Here is a 16,600-nt window from a genome sequence, read left to right as displayed (position 1 = left end):
GACACAGAGGGTGCACAAAGAGAGACAGGGGGACAGAGAGGCACAGAGGGTGAACAAAGCTTCATTTGAAGGAAATCATGAATCAAATCAAAATCGTTATTTGGAACAGAAATCGCTCAATTTAATTTTTTCCTAAAATTGTTCAGGCCTATTAGCCTTGCAACTGGTATTGCTTAAAAGGAAATAAATATGGCAGCCTCCATATAACTCTTGTTTCAGTTGTCCTTTAACTATAAAAGGGCCTTCAGTCTGGAAACATGAGCCAAGGCATCACTGGTGGTCAACAACGATCAGCATCGGTCATACGACCAACTCTACTACTTTCATAAAAAGGTACTTAGGGTGATTTTCAATCAATCAAACCTCATTTAAGTGAAGGGGGGGGGGGGGGGGACATATTTGACATGCTGGAAATAATTAACCAATGGGAAAATTGCATGGTATATACCAGGAATTGATTAGCTACATCAGCAAACAATTAAAACAAAAACAAACAGCATTTATAAGTACTCTGCAGATCATTTTAAATCACCATTTATATCGACCAACAGGATCCCAGAATCCAGGCCTTGGTATATTGCATGGTCCCAGCGTTGCTTGCTTATAAAAACTGTAGAACTTTAACATCATGTCGTTGGATGGCTGAAAAGAACCTGAAAAGAACAATTGCAGACAAATACAATTACAAAAATGTTAGAGTTACATTTTTTCACATCTGTAGCTTTCAAAAATTACAAACAGAACTTCTGAAGAACAAAGAGACAAGTGCAAAATGAACAGATGACAGCTCCTCACCAGTTTTGTAGCCTACATGCAGGCCTGGATTTACATCCCAGGAGCCTATGGGCACAGATGTCCTGGCACCTTAGCCGTCGCCCTTCAAAACCCCCACTGAGTTGACACTTCTCACTTACCCATCATAGGTAGCTACAGGTGCCCCTTAGTATTTGGTTGCCATAGGTATCCTCCGTATTAAGTAACTAGAGGTGCCCCCAAGTATTCGGGAGCTAAAGATGCCACTGACTTAAGATCTGGTAATTGAAATGCAGAGACCCGGATGAGTAACCTCTCACTTACACTCCAGTAGGCACTTGGGCAGGGGAGTAATTCGCCTTGATGTCTGTGTCTACAGCGCCTTATGGTAAATCCGAGCCTAATACATGTAAAATGGATGCTATGTGAAGCCAAAAACAGCTCACCCTGCTGTGGCAATTTCCCCAGCGGTATTACTTACGATTCCCCCTTCGGCATCGTACAGTGAGGGTAAGATGCAAATCCGCTTCCAGCTACTGTTGGTGGACAAATTGCACTGCTTTTATCATAATTTGGGCTCAGTCTTTTGCCGACGCCCAAATTACTCACCGAGCGCCACTATAGCCATAGATGACATTACGGCGCCCAAATAGTCTCAGCTGTGTGGCGCCCTTTTTACTTGACTGTTTTATGATTGGCTGCCTCAGCTGACTGCTGGCTAAAATTAAGCAGACAGCTACAAGTCTACCATGAAAACAGTAAGCTAGAGTCTTGCCAACAGTGCCCACTAATGATACAACATTTTCTGTCCACTCTAACCAAACCAATGTTGTAGAAGTAGACCGAGTGTCACGCTCTCACCTCTTACGCTCTTATCTGGCCAGCGGGCTCACAGTGCGTCTTGGGCTTCCAGAAACTGGCTCCACACAAATATACTAGGGCTCTAGAGTCAGTACAAAAATCATCGGACTCAGACTCCTCAGTTTATAAAACCACCGACTCCGACTCCAGGTACCAAAAACAGCTTCAACTCTTTGACTCCAACTCCTTAATCTAATTTTTACAGAGGCTATGGATTTGGTTCAAAAATCATCCGACTCCAACTCCTCAGTTTATTGAAACCACCGACTGACTCCAGGTACCCAAAATTGCTCCGACTCCACAGCCCTGCCTGTCTGTCTTTAGAAAGAATTTAATTTGAGCCCAGGGATACACCTTATGGTCTACTACTAAATGATCTAGTAAAAAAGGGGACTAGAGGGCTGTTTAAAACTGACTGCAAACCAGTATAATGACTAAGATGTGTTCTGTGTGCAGAGAACACATCATTCCCATGCAGATCCCGAAATAAGATGTGCTTAACACATATAAAAAAAAAACAACACAAAGGACATTAGGAGTCCGGGTAGTGGAATGGTGCCCATACAGATGGGCAGATGGTCAGCAGATTTGACCATCAGACAGATCCCTCTCTGACCAGATTCAATAAGAAAGGGATCTATTGCTGCCTACACTGTGCAAACAGATTTCCAATAGCATGTAATGTGCAGCCCCTGAACCCATTGTGATTGTCAGAGGATAACCTGTCTGCTAGTGCGTCACTTTCTCTGTCGGGTGTCTTCCTCCATGGCCACCTGTACTGACACATGCGTTCATGAGTGTAATGTGGTGCAGGCTACAGGCACTCCCAGTGCTATGGAGAAAGATGCGAGACACAGGAGGAAATGCGTCAGCTAACAGGTGAGCCTGCGATGCTCACCATTGGACGGGGAGGGGGGGGGGATGGGGTGTACACATGGAGGGAGCCCTGAGGCCTTTCGAGCAAGATCTTACCAGCGTGCCGGATTGATTGTTTCTATTCATTTTGACCAGAAATTGATCTCTGCCAGATTCCTTATGATCAAATGGGCCGGATATCGATGCTGCAAATGAAGTGATGTAGGGGCACCCCAATATTGTCAATCCAGAGAATTTTTTTTCCCAAATTAGTATATACTAAGGCAGGTTGCTGAAACAGCAACCACTTGTTTAGCTTATGGGAACAATCCGTCTCCACTCTGGGAACCCAACAAACCTGCAGGGATGGTCGCTGTCTTAAAGTGGACCTAAATTAAAAATACAAGATTTCAGAAATTAAATCTATTTTCTAAATTATAATAATAAATAGCAGCCTTTTTCCAGCTGTATGATGACAAATATAAAATATTTTACATTAATTGGAGCAACCCCTCCCTTCCTTTCATATTGCAGGGACAGAATCCGGCAATATGCTGGAGTAGATGGTGTCTGGCAATGGAGGAATTGCTAATGGCTGCCACCTGTATAACCCTAGTTATGCAAAGAGAAGGGTGAAAAGCATGCACTGAAATGCTCATAGGCTTGAAGGAGAGTTTGTTAATCTTTGTATGTGTCAGAGTGGTGCAACTAAATATTATGAATTTAAAAAATGTTTGGCTTGGGTCCACTTTAATGCCCCCCAAAAAATGGTCACGAGCTGGCCAGATAGGTGCTAATGGCCACCTTCCAAGGGAGGATAGTGAAACAGGGGGAGGCACTCAGAGCTTGCCTAGCATACATGGGGCTTGATTCATAAAGCGGTGCTAACTGTTAGCACGCCTGTGAAAACCCCCTTAGCACGTCTAAACGAGCTTTTCGCGCGCATAACTTTATGCGCGTAAAACTTTATGCGCACACTGCACAGAGCGCAGGGCGCTCCACGCGAAGTGCCCATTAAAGCCTATGGGACTTAGCGAGCATAGGACTTTGCGTGCGTAAAGTTTTGCGCGTGCAAAGTTAGCGAGCGATCTGATTGAGAAATCCGGTGCTATCCTACTTAGCACCCTGGTTAGCACGTCTAAAGACTTTAGACGTGCTAAGTAGGTTAGCACCGATTTGTGAATCAAGCGCATAGTGGGCACTACTTATTGGTCTGAGGAAGTAGGGCAACCACCCTAGAAACGCATTGGCCTGAGGAAGTTTAGTAACCACCCTAGAAACGCATTGCAATAATGCAAATAAAAACTGGCATTTTGTTCCAATACCCCTGTCATTTATCTAGCTTTCTTCACTTGGATGGCTTTTTTCCCTGTTTACCTTGAAGGTGTCAGCTAACAAGTTCAGCAGCCAATGTCTTCTCGCTTCTTTAAATGCAAGCTTGATATACACTGTACATTTCCGCATACGCAAGTTTTGATGTCCCAGTTATTTGTAGAGTAGGGAAGAGAATGAACTGTCCCCGTAAGTTTGTGTACAAAGAAGTATTTAGTAAGTCACTTAAAAGGTATTAACTGGAACACTAATTTATCTCTAAAGCAAGCCAGCAACATGTGTCAACTGGCACTGATGCTCAAAGGCAAACTAAAACAAAACAAAAAAAAAGAGACTGTTTTGTCTTCTTTGATTAGAAAGAACATGCAAGTCACTGCTTTTTGGACATGCAAGTGACGGGACCCGATTCCCAAAGCTGCGGGCAGTGGAGGATGGCGGCGTGGGAGCAATCCGAGCGTATGGGGCTGGAGGAAGCCCCAGGTATGTATAAAACTATTTATTTTGTCAGCTCTGGTACACTTTAATTATTTTTTTTTACTACGTTTTCTCCTGGGTGATATTTTCAGACTTATCAATAAAATCCCTTTTAAAGGGGAACTGAAGAGAGAGTTATATGAAGGATGCCATGTTTATTTCCTTTTAAAACGATAAAAGACCGAGAGCCCAATATAGTGTAGTATGTACTGGCAGGATATGGGAAGTATAACGAATAAAAGTATTATACTCACAAACCAGGGTTGCCTCGGAAGCAACCACTGTCAAGGCAGGTGGGGAGAACAAGCCTGTCCCCACTCAGGAATAAAACGTCGCTCTCCGTAGGATAGAGGAAATAGTAGGGTAAAACACCCTTCCACCAAGGGTGGACTTCTGGATACGTGATCGGTGTACAGAGGCGCCGATAGTATAAAAGTGGCTAAAACTTTAAAAGTGTTTTGGTTGCGGTGGTGGACCAGCTAACCACAAACGGACGACAAGGCTGTCGAGTATCAAAATATACAATTTATTCCAAAGCTCCCAATAAAAATTCGCAACGCGTTTCACGGGCAGCAGCCCGCTTCTTCAGGCAATGAGGGTCAGGAGCAACAACACTGAAAATGACAGAGATACATGGCAGGTGTCAGCACACTGTGTGTGGTACAAATGTATAGTTGGTTACAATCATCAAGTAAAATCTTTTTAGTTTGGAAGGTGTTAGAGCTTCCATGCTTATAATGACAAGTTAAACATCCCCCAAAAACCTTGCATTAAACATTGCTCGAGTTCATATATGTTTGATGATTACATGTATGTATATATGGCTTTGCATAGTCTATATCCGAAGAACCAGTGTGGTAAAATGGTGTGGGGAGCAAGATATAAAAAAACAGGTATATAGGAAATGTATATGGGGGAATAGTGATGATATGTGTGGGTAGAAGGAAATGAAAAACTCACCAGCGTGACGTCTGGAAGACTGCTTGGCACCTCTGTGCTGCTATGGCGTGTGCGCAGGGAATATGAAAGGAAAGTGGGAAGTGCCCATGTACGTGAGGCAGCGTGATTGGACCATCATGTAGTGATTGGCCAATACGGAAGGGCTGGGCGGGGAGCTGTATACGCGGGTGATCGCGCACTGCAGGGTGTAAACATGTCGGCCAGGCGCAGGTGCTTATGGGGCGCGAGTGACGTGGCCTTATCATGGTGCGCATGTGCGCATCTGGTTTAATATGCGGAGAGTGTGGAACGCACCACACTTCCGCAGTTATGGTGGGCAGAATAACAAGAGGGAAAGGAAGAGGGGGTAGGGTGAGGTGCGAGTTGCCCAAAATGGTGATAGGAAGTCTCCATATATAAATGTGAATATATACAATCCAAAACTTCTTTAGTAAAGACCTCCATTATGTTTATAGTAACGTTCTAATCAATGAAGAGCGCTGCTGCCCTCCAGTGGACAGTGTATAGAACAGTCCATAAAAACATATGTAATTGTAAAGAACATAACATTATGTTGGTAACAGATTGTCTCTATCCACAATAAGACATACTTCTAACATTGTATAACCAGTCTGCTGTACAAAAATGACTATTAACAGCACAGTAAGTGTGCAGGCATAACATCATAAAATGGCATTTAGATACCTTCTGCAACATATTCATTATTCCATAAATATCAAAATAGTAGTGTTCTGTTCATAAAAGTCGTAATCACCGACTGAATATGGGTGATCTTAAAGATTTAAAGATTTAAGAAAATAGTAAGAAAATATACTAACACTACCTGATTCCACAACAAGCTAAATGAAATACGATCTCAACATAAAAACGTGCATAATTAAAAAGGGTCATAGACGACTATTTTTATATAAAAGGAGAGGACGATTAAGAGGCGTGAGCCAAAATCAGTGGAGGGATGATATGTTAATAGATTTTCTCCAGCTGCTCGTTCAGGCCGCCTGGAGATAGTGATTTCAGGATTTGGATCCAGTACATCTCACGTGATTTCAGGAGCTCAAACGAGTTGAAACGATTTTGTGGGATTGTGTCAATGAGTGTGATCTGGAATAGTGCTGGGTTACTGTTGTGGTGGGTAGTGAAGTGCCGTGATACACTGTGTAAGGGGTATTTGTTAATGATATTCCTTTTGTGTTGTCCTATTCTAGACCTGGCGGGTTGGGTGGTCCTCCCCACATACTGGAGTTGACATGGGCAAGAGATAATGTAGATTACATATTTTGATTCACAATTCAGATGGTATTTGATCTGATATTCTGTTTTGGTGATCTGAGACTGGAATGTCGTGGTCTGGTGAATGAAACTGCACGCTAGACATTTTTTGTGGTTGCATGGCCCAGATCCTGCGGGGAAAACATGTTGGAATCGAGTGGGTGGTCTCCTGGGGTGTGCGTAGTCTACTGGGAGCCAGTAGACCACGTAAGTTCGGGGCGCGTCTGTAGGTAACTGCTGGTTTGGAGGTCAAGATGGGACGGAGGTGTGGATCCTGTAGTAGGATTTCCCACCTCTTGTTGAGTATGTTGCGGACGGACGAGTGTTGGGCACTGTATTTTGTGATGAACCGGGGAGTGTCATAAGTCTGGGAGTTATTCGTGGGGAGTGGAGGACCGTGTGTCTTAGCTTTCAGTTGTGCGTCCTTAAGCAATTTTTTGGGGTATCTACGATCTGTGAATTTTTTGGTTAAGATTTTGGCTTGGGTTTTGTACATCTGTATTTCTGTGCAGTTGCGATATATCCTTCTGTATTGGCTGTATGGGGTATTCCTAGTCCAGGGGCGATGGTGGAAGCTGTGGTAGTGTATGTAGTTGTTTGCATCGACAGGTTTGAAGTAAGTTTTGGTTAGTATACGGGACGAATTAGTGTGTAGGACAAGATCCAGGAATTCTATAGAACTGGGGTCATGGTGGGAGGTAAATTGCAAGCCCGCTGGATTTGAATTGAGGAAATCAACAAAGGGCTGAATCAGACTGCTGGGGCCTTTCCATATGAACACTAAGTCATCGATGTACCTTTTGTAGAACACAATGTTATTAATAAACGGATTTTCGTTGTACATTTTTAATTGTTCTAGGTATCCCATTGCCAGGTTTGCATATGAGGGCGAGAACGAGCTCCCCATCGAAACCCCATTTATTTGTTGGTATATATTGTCGCCAAATGTAAAGAAGTTATTTTGGAGGATGAATTCAACGCAATTTATCAGAAAGGTTTGTTGTATTACGGGCATGTCGCTGTTCTTTTTTAGGTAATATTGTAGGGCAGTGAGTCCGAAGTGATGTGGTATGTTAGTATATAGTGACGTAACGTCGCAGGTTAGCCATATGTAGTCGTCCTGCCAAGGTATATGTTGTAAGACACTGATGAGATGCTGTGAGTCTTTGATGTATGAGGGGAGGGCTTGGACATGAGTCTGTAGATGTGCATCTATGAATCTGGATAGGTTACTGGTGACTGAGTCGATACCTGAAATGATGGGCCTCCCTGGAGGTTTATGGAGGTTTTTGTGTATTTTTGGGAGATAGTAGAAAAAGGGGGTTTTGGGGTGCTGATTGATAATAAAATTTCTTTCGTTTTTGGTGATAATATTATTAAGCAGAGCATTGTTTATGAAATCTTTAAGAGTTTTATTGAGTTCTAACGTGGGGTCCGAGTTCAGTAGGGAATAGTGTCTGGAGTCGCTTAGTAATTTGGTGGATTCCTCCAGATAGTCTGTAGTGTTAAGAATGACTATCCCTCCCCCTTTGTCGGCGGGCTTGATGATGATATTGGTATTGTTACGTAGGGTTTTGAGGGCCACCTTCTCATGTGGTGTGAGGTTTGACTGAGGTAGAGGGTCGGAGGTGAATAATTCTTGTAAATCATTGAGGACCAGGGAATAAAATGTGTCAATGAAATTGCCCTTAGAGGCAGTGGGGTAAAATCTTGAGCGACCTTTTAGGTTCGTACTAATGTATTTTTCAACGGCCACGTCCGCAGGGGATACTGTGACTAATGGGATGGAATCGTCACTGGTGATGATTAGGTTAGTTGGGTCTGGGTGTGAGGAACCTTGGAGTTTTTTTATGGCAAAATGTCGTTTCAACGTGAGTTTGCGGATGTATGTGTTAAGGTCGCTGTAGAGTTCAAATAGGTCAGAATTGTTTGTGGGACAAAAAGACAGGCCTTTTTGTAAAAAGTTTGGTTTCATGTTTTGTCAAGATATGGTTAGATAGATTAAAGATGCTTCTTTTATTATTTGTTGAAGAGTCAGTGGAGTCGGTGGAGTTGGATATTGCTAACGTTTGTTTCTTTTTTCTTTTCCCTCGACATCCACGTTTTCTGTGTCTGATAATTGGCGTTTTGTTTTCCGGATTGGTTGCATCAAAGTGCGAGACGTGATAGGGCTGGGTAGTTGAGTGGCGAGGAGGTTCTGGGAGAGGGAAGTCGGTAGGTCTAAAAAAGACGAGGACATATTAAGGTTTTGAAGCCCCTCAGTTGCAATTGTATCCGTGGGTTCGGGATGTTTGTCATTGTTGGTGGTCAGTTGCGGACTCGTGATGGTGGATGGTTGACTTGGGGGACCGGGAGATGCGGTGGGTTGACTAGGTGATGTGATGAGGCTGGAGTCTGACGTGTATGTACTGATTTGCGATAACCTAAGGTCGGTTGGGGACGGATTTTTATCCGAGTTGGGTAGGAGTGGAGAGGGGTTAATGGTTGTGAGGGGTTCTACCGTGGGGGCCTCATCAATGACCCACTTTTTGAAGCTAAACTTGTAGGAGGAGGGTAGTGTAGCAGTATTGTTCTTAGTTTGATCCGCTCCAGTATGTGGGTTCTTAGAATTGACTGCTGTATGTGGAAACACGGTGATCGGTGGGTGCGGTTTGGAGGGATTCAGGTGTTGGGTCTTGGGTGTGGATCTGTCATGGATGGATTTAGTGTAGTTGAAACTGTGTGGTGGTGGTGCTATGAACTTGGGCTGAATCGTGGTGTTTGGAGGTATCGGTGTGTGTGGTGGTGGTGGAAATGCAGGGTGGACTTTTGGGGTCGTGAAAGTGATGGGTGGGGGCGGGTACGGTGGATATTTGATCTGTGTGGGCTTGGGTATAGTCAAGCTCATAAGTGGGGGTGGTGGTATGGTGGGGCCATTTGCTGGTGTTGGGGGAGCTGGTGGGTTTGGTACAAACCGAGGTTTGCGTTCCCGTTCTCTGTGTTCGGCATACGCCAACCTGTCACGGTTTAATTTCTTTAATTTTGTTTCAGTGGTGTCCTGCTCAAATCGTTTGAGTCTCGATGTGAGGTTGGATAGGAGCGGATAATATTGGGGGTTGGTCTTATGTTGAGCTATAAAATTTTTACATTCATTGATGTTAGGTTGAAGTTCAGTAACTAAGGATTTCCTTTTATTGATAATTCTTTCCATGATACCCTGGGTACAAATTTCTAGATAACTATAAAATTCTGCTGTGAATACTGTATCTTTAGGAAAGGCGGACACTATTTTGATGCGTATGCCATCAGGGGAGATCTTTTCGTTAATGTATGTCTCCTGCATGGCCACATCTGCTAAATTGAAAAATTCGTCTTTCAGGGATGCTTCTAACTTTTGGAAGGTGGGTTTCAAGTCAACATGGGGAGTGGTATCAGGAGTCGATAAAGTATTGATGGGTTCCGCTGTGGAGACATTGTTCATTTTGAATTGTGCCAATAAGGCATTTCTGTGTGTGGTGTGTTCTTCAAGGAAATCCATTCTTTAATGGGCTGCAATCGAGTCTGGGTTGCCGTGTAGTCGTCGAGAGACTTTGGCCAAGCTTGCTTGCAAAATATGAAACGATAAAAGACCGAGAGCCCAATATAGTGTAGTATGTACTGGCAGGATATGGGAAGTATAACGAATAAAAGTATTATACTCACAAACCAGGGTTGCCTCGGAAGCAACCACTGTCAAGGCAGGTGGGGAGAACAAGCCTGTCCCCACTCAGGAATAAAACGTCGCTCTCCGTAGGATAGAGGAAATAGTAGGGTAAAACACCCTTCCACCAAGGGTGGACTTCTGGATACGTGATCGGTGTACAGAGGCGCCGATAGTATAAAAGTGGCTAAAACTTTAAAAGTGTTTTGGTTGCGGTGGTGGACCAGCTAACCACAAACGGACGACAAGGCTGTCGAGTATCAAAATATACAATTTATTCCAAAGCTCCCAATAAAAATTTGCAACGCGTTTCACGGGCAGCAGCCCGCTTCTTCAGGCAATGAGGGTCAGGAGCAACAACACTGAAAATGACAGAGATACATGGCAGGTGTCAGCACACTGTGTGTGGTACAAATGTATAGTTGGTTACAATCATCAAGTAAAATCTTTTTAGTTTGGAAGGTGTTAGAGCTTCCATGCTTATAATGACAAGTTAAACATCCCCTTTTAAGCAATACCAGTTGCCTGGCAGCCCTGCTGATCCTCTGCCTCTAATACTATTAGCCATAGCCCCTGAACAAGCATGAGGCAGATCAGGTGGTTCAGACTTTAAAGTCAGATCTGACAAGACTGGCTGCATGCTTGTTTCTGGTGTTATTCAGATACTACTGCAGAGAAATAGACCAGCAGGGCTGCCAGGCGACTGGTATTGATTAAAAGGAAATAAATATGGCAGCCTCCGTATACCTCTTACTTCAGTTCCCCTTTAAGCCACCACCAAAGCAAGAAAATACTCAGAATTATTTTGACAGTACTTTATCACCAACTTTTTTTTGTACTTTTTCAATTGCAGAGTGCTGAAAAATTGTTTTAAACAGAAGATGAAACAGTTATTTCCTAGGTGAAAACTCACAGGAAACAGTCAATTAAAAAACAGCCGTTTTATTTTAAAGTGGATACAATCCCATCCCTCCCCCGAAAAAAATAACACCATCTGCTTTCTCTCTATTGATACAGAAAAAGGAGATGGTGTTTTTTTGTTTTGTTTTTCAGGGAGCAGGGCTACGCCCAGAAGCATGCTGATTTGGGGGCTTCAGGACGAGTTCAGGGGACAAGATAACAGAGGTAATTATATCTTTGCCTTACAGGAGGAGACCTTTCTTAGGCTAAATATCCACTTTAGGTAAATAGTAATTTAAAATTGATGGAGACTTACCATTTTTGGGCAGGCTTTGGATCACGCTCACAGCAGCTTCAAATCTCTGTTGGTGTAGTGGTTTTGTGTCTGCCATGATGTTACTTGGGATGGTACAAATGGTAAACCTGAGTTCAAAATGCTGCACAACACAAAAGGAGACAGGAAAATGAATCACTTAACTAAACAGCATCAATATTACTGACATCATGAATACCACTGCTTGTACAAGTGTGGGCGCTACGGAGCCAGATACAGACTTCTAGTATCCCATTTAAAGTGTACCTGAAATGACATGTGACATGATAAAATAAACATAGGTGCATGTAGTGTTAGCCCAATTAACATATTGTCTGAAGTCCCTTTCTGTTTTCCAGAACAGGAAGAGTTTAAAAACTAAAGCTTTTATCTATGCAAATGAACTTGTGAACAGTTTGTGAAATTTAGTCCAGTTTCCTGAAAAGTAGATAGAAGCCAAAAGCGTGTGAGAGTAAGGAAAATATGAGACTCCGTTCTTTATTGTTTTTACTTTTAATAAAACATAAACATAAGAATCGTCTCATAAAATCTATTTTCGCTTCAGGTTGGCTTTAAATGGTTGAACCTCACGGTCATTGATACATATGTTAAAACGCATATAATCAACTCAGCGTCACTGTTTGACTAGTTTACTTTCAAATATATCAAATGTATCACTTTTTTTGGATTACTCAGAGTATACAGTATGTGTACAGCAGGTGTAGGTATAGGTGTGTGTGCGTGCGTGCGTGCGTGCGTCTGTCGTTTTTTCTGTGGTTTAATTTAAGGGTGGGAAAAAAAAAGTTTTGCAGTATCTGTGTTTTTTCCCTTATGTAAGAAACAACAAGTTATAGTTATCTTCAACAGGTCCAGTACAGAGTGAGAGAAACAATAAAAACAAACACACCTACCAGAGTAGGTGCAAGTACTAAATAAAGCTTGTTAAAAAAAAATGGAAATTGCATCAGACCAAGATTCAAAGAGATAACACAGTAGCTGCTCTACAACTGAGGAAATCAGGTGCACTTTATCCCCAACTCATACAAAGGTCAGATATTACAGAAACAAGTTCCTACAGTTCACAAAAAGAAAACAGCCAAGTGGTTATCTGTCACATCTGTATGTGCCTTAGTACATTAGTGATTACCTGGCTGTCATAATGATCTTTCAACTTCAGTAGATTCTGAAGCACGGGAGTCAGAGCAAAGTTAGAACACGTATTATGCGAACTACGTCTGGGTAATTTATATAGAGAGTATTAAAGACAGGAGATCAGAACGGTCAAGCAGGTGGCATTGTACAAAAGGGAAAAGCGCTAGCAGCTTACATGATCCCACTCACTGCAAGATTCCTCTAAAAGAGAAACTGTGTACTATGTTGAGGTGGCCAAACACTACTCGATTTTCTTGTACAATCAATCTGAATTTGATCAATTTGAAATTGGACAATATTTAGTCAATTCAGCCAATTCAGCTTGATCGGGCGGGATGTACAACATTGGTTGATTGTCAGCAAGGAGTAGCAATGATTGGCACAAGATGTAAGCGCTGGCAACCAACGGGGGTAACAGATTGGGTAACTGTGCCTCCAGATCAATCAGCCATACAGAAGAGCGGTAGGTAGAGATAAAGTATCCGGGCACCAGTCACAGCAAAAGTGATGCTGAACAATCTTTAAGGCTAATTTCACACCACGACGTTGCGTTAGAGGGGGCGTTAAGGTCGCATAACGTCCCCCTAACGCAACGCCTGGTGGTGCTGGATCTGGACGTCAGAGTGAGCCGCGTTGTGCAGCTCACTCTGGCGTCAGTGATGCCGTGATGCGCACTCTTGTGCGCATGCGGCATCACGTGGTCCCGTCGGCCAATCGCAGCACAGAGCGGCCGCTCCAGGAAGTAAACACTGCACGTCACAACGTGCAGTGCATATTAATTAGCCATGTGCCTGGCCGCTCTCTGCTCCTCCACAACATTACTGAGCATGTGCAAGCAGTCTAACGCGGCTCAGCCACGTCCAAAGTACTGCATGCAGTACGTTGTCTTGTGACGCAGCGTTACAATGTAACGCAACGTCCGCACTGTGAACAGCCCCATTGATTTTTCATTACTGTGCGGTGGGCTGCGTTACAGGCTGCTCTAACGTGCGCCTGTAACGTCCCACTGTAAAACCAGCCTAATCCATCCCCATCAAACTGACATACAGTGAATTGTGCAGGCCTTACAGCCGTTTCGCAGGACAACCTGCTTCTTCAGAGGCAACAACCAACCGTGTTGCCTCTGAAGAAGCAGGTTGTCCTGCGAAACGGCTGTAAGGCCTGCACAATTCACTGTATGTCAATTTGATGGGGATGGATTAAAGATTGTTTAGCATCACTTTTGCTGTGACTGGTGCCCGGATACTTTATCTCTACCTACCGCTCTTCTGATTGGTTGATTGTAAAGGAATTGCCTACTGTTCATTTGATTTTGACAGACCCAGAATGGATGTTTGGGTTCAGAGCATGACAGCACATCATTCACATCGTCAATGAAGGCTAACCACACAGGATCTCACTTGTAGTGTGTGGGACGCAAGTCAATCAACTTTTGATCAACCACACTGTAGTTGATCACCCAATAAAGAAAAATCCATATCCTTCTCAATTTAGGTTCCCTTTAAGCTCCATAGACACACTAGATCAGTGTGCTTGAAAGACAGGAAAAAAACCGAGAGCCAAATCTGGTGTAGTATGTTCAACCAATGTTGAAAATGAATTTAAATGAGATTATACTCACAAGTGTGGGTCACCACGCAGGCGACCACTGTAATGACAGGTGGGGAGAATTATTACCTGACCCCACTCAGGTATAAAAAGTCGCTCTCTATAGAAAGGAAAAAATGGGGATACACCCCTCCACCAAGGGTGGACAAGATCTGAATGAAAAATGATTAATAGAGGCGCCAAAACAGGATAAAATAGGTTAAAAACCGTCTAAAAAAAGAGGGGGTGGGTGGAACCACTTCCCTCAGTATAAATGACCAGGCCAAATTCAGCCGCAAATGATGCAAAAAGTATTTATTCTCAAAAATTAGTCTCCAAATACTAATATTAATACTAATATTTGGAGACTAATTTTTGAGAATAAATACTTTTTGCATCATTTACGGCTGAATTTGGCCTGGTCATTTATACTGAGGGAAGTGGTTCCAGCCAACCCCTCTTTTTTTAGACGGTTTTTAACCTATTTTATCCTGTTTTGGCGCCTCTATTAATCATTTTTCATTCACGCTAGATCAGTGATCTGCAAACTTGGCTCTCCAGCTGTTAAGGAACTACAAGTCCCACAATGCATTTGCCTTTATATGAATCATGACTGTAGATGTCAGACTCCTGAAATGCATTGTGGGACTTGTAGTTCCTTAACAGCTGGAGAGCCAAGTTTGCAGATCACTGCGCTAGATGAAACCCGGCCAAGGCAGCCGAAAACTACCTCCTCCGCCCAGGATCCAGCATGAGTACAGCATCCCCCGACACCTCTCGGTCAGTGATACACCTGCCCAACCGCTTCTGCAGAGAGCATTGTTCTCCATACTTACCCACTTTGTGCATGACATCATTCCTACAATGCTCCGCCCCCCACCTCACAGGAACAGGACGCGTTGACAGCCTATTGGCAAGCGACGTATCTATACAGCCTTGGCCCTGCAACCTCGCCCGAGTGTTACGATGCTGGTCTGCAGTGAGAAGAGTATGGAGGCTGCCATATTTATTTACTTTCAAACATTACCATTTGCCTGGCAGCCCTGCTGATCTATTTGGCTGCACTAGTGTCATAACACTCCAGAAATAAGCATGCAGCTAATCTTGTCCGATCTGACAACAATATCAGAAACATCAGATGTGTATATGCTTGTTCAGGGTCTATGGCTAAATGTACTAGAGATAGAGGATCAGCAGCTAATCTTGTCAGATCTGACAATAATGTCAGAAACACCTGATCTGCTGCATGCTTGTATGCATGCATGCACAGTATGGCAGCGTCGGCTCTAGGACATTATCACCCCCATCCTTCAAGAACCTGTATGAGCCAAAATCAATTCCGGGTACAACCCCCCATTTGTACTTGGCGAAATACATGATTTTGATTCTTGCTCAGGGTCTAAAAGTATTAGAAAAAAAAAGGATCATCAGAGTAGCTAGGCAACTGTTATTACTTAAACCGGACCTGAACTCAGAATTTCCTCTCTGCCTTTTAAAGATAAGCTGATTCAAACCCTGCAATAAATCTGCAATGTGTCTGCAATGACATATTGTTAGCATCCTGCGCTTGCAAATGAGCTCTCTGCTATGTCAGTCAGCTGACATAGTTGAGGGATCAAATTACAACTTGTGATTAGTCACAGATGAGGGGGAATTGGACAGGATAAACTCTCTAAATACATACAGGGTACATTTCTCTATATTTTCCTTCTGTTCTGTGCACGAGTTCAGCTCCACTTTAAATGGTTCCTTTTCTCCACTTGTCACCTGTCTCTATAAATCATTCCCAGGAAGGATGTAATTTGTGCAATTATCTCTGTGAATAATGCACTACAGTAAATATGTCACTGCTTCATAAATATGAGGATGTTCCTCCCATCACAGATATTACTATGCAGTTCCCTCCCCTCTCCTAGGTAGATCTGGTGGTATCCCCCTATAGCTTGCTGCACGAAAGGCCCCTGTTACAAGTGCTGGTCCCCTCTGCAGCACACTGGCTGTCATTGCTGCAGACTCTGCACACATAACACTGGATACAAAGGTCACATGACAGGCCCCGCCACCCAGCACAAAGGGGACCCCGGGCAGCCCCCCGGGACCATCCACACCCAGCCAGGGGAACACACACAGCCCCCTGCACCTGATCTCTCACCTGCAGAGCCCGGAGCCTTCATCTCACCCCCATCTGTCACTGTACCGCGCGAAGCATCATGGGAAATGTAGTTCGCATGGTGATTACAGGGACGTCTGAGCGCTGAAGACTTTTTTTTTTCCTCAATAACTTTATTGAGAGCGGAATTTGTCACTGACTGAAGACACAACTGAGCGCGTCACGTGATAGTAGCCATTTTGTTCTACTGTGAGTGTGGTTTGCTGTTTCCTTGTTTGTCTCATTTCAACACCTTCATCTTTTATTAGACTGTCCATGCAGTATGAATAACCTTTGCACAGATGCCATGTTTGAC

The 16,600-nt window shown here is 43.5% G+C and overlaps 1 protein-coding gene across 2 annotated transcripts in view; it reads right to left on the bottom strand.

Annotated features, from left to right (window-relative positions):
* ACBD5 (acyl-CoA binding domain containing 5) overlaps window positions 1–16,377 on the bottom strand; it is a 49,800-nt gene extending 33,423 nt beyond the window's left edge. For both annotated transcript variants that reach the window (XM_068235685.1, XM_068235686.1), the window contains exons 1-3: window positions 16,288–16,377; window positions 11,400–11,520; window positions 533–653 (exon numbers count right to left, since the gene is read on the bottom strand). In XM_068235685.1, the coding sequence (XP_068091786.1) occupies window positions 533–653; window positions 11,400–11,475 (197 nt within the window). In that variant the 5' untranslated portion in view covers window positions 11,476–11,520; window positions 16,288–16,377. The remainder of the gene's footprint in view (window positions 1–532; window positions 654–11,399; window positions 11,521–16,287) is intronic.
* Between the last annotated feature and the right edge of the window lie 223 nt (window positions 16,378–16,600).

This window comes from Hyperolius riggenbachi, chromosome 5, assembly GCF_040937935.1.
Source record: "Hyperolius riggenbachi isolate aHypRig1 chromosome 5, aHypRig1.pri, whole genome shotgun sequence".
NCBI classification, from domain to species: Eukaryota; Metazoa; Chordata; class Amphibia; order Anura; family Hyperoliidae; genus Hyperolius; species Hyperolius riggenbachi.
This window is presented reverse-complemented; position numbering and strand designations above follow the sequence as displayed.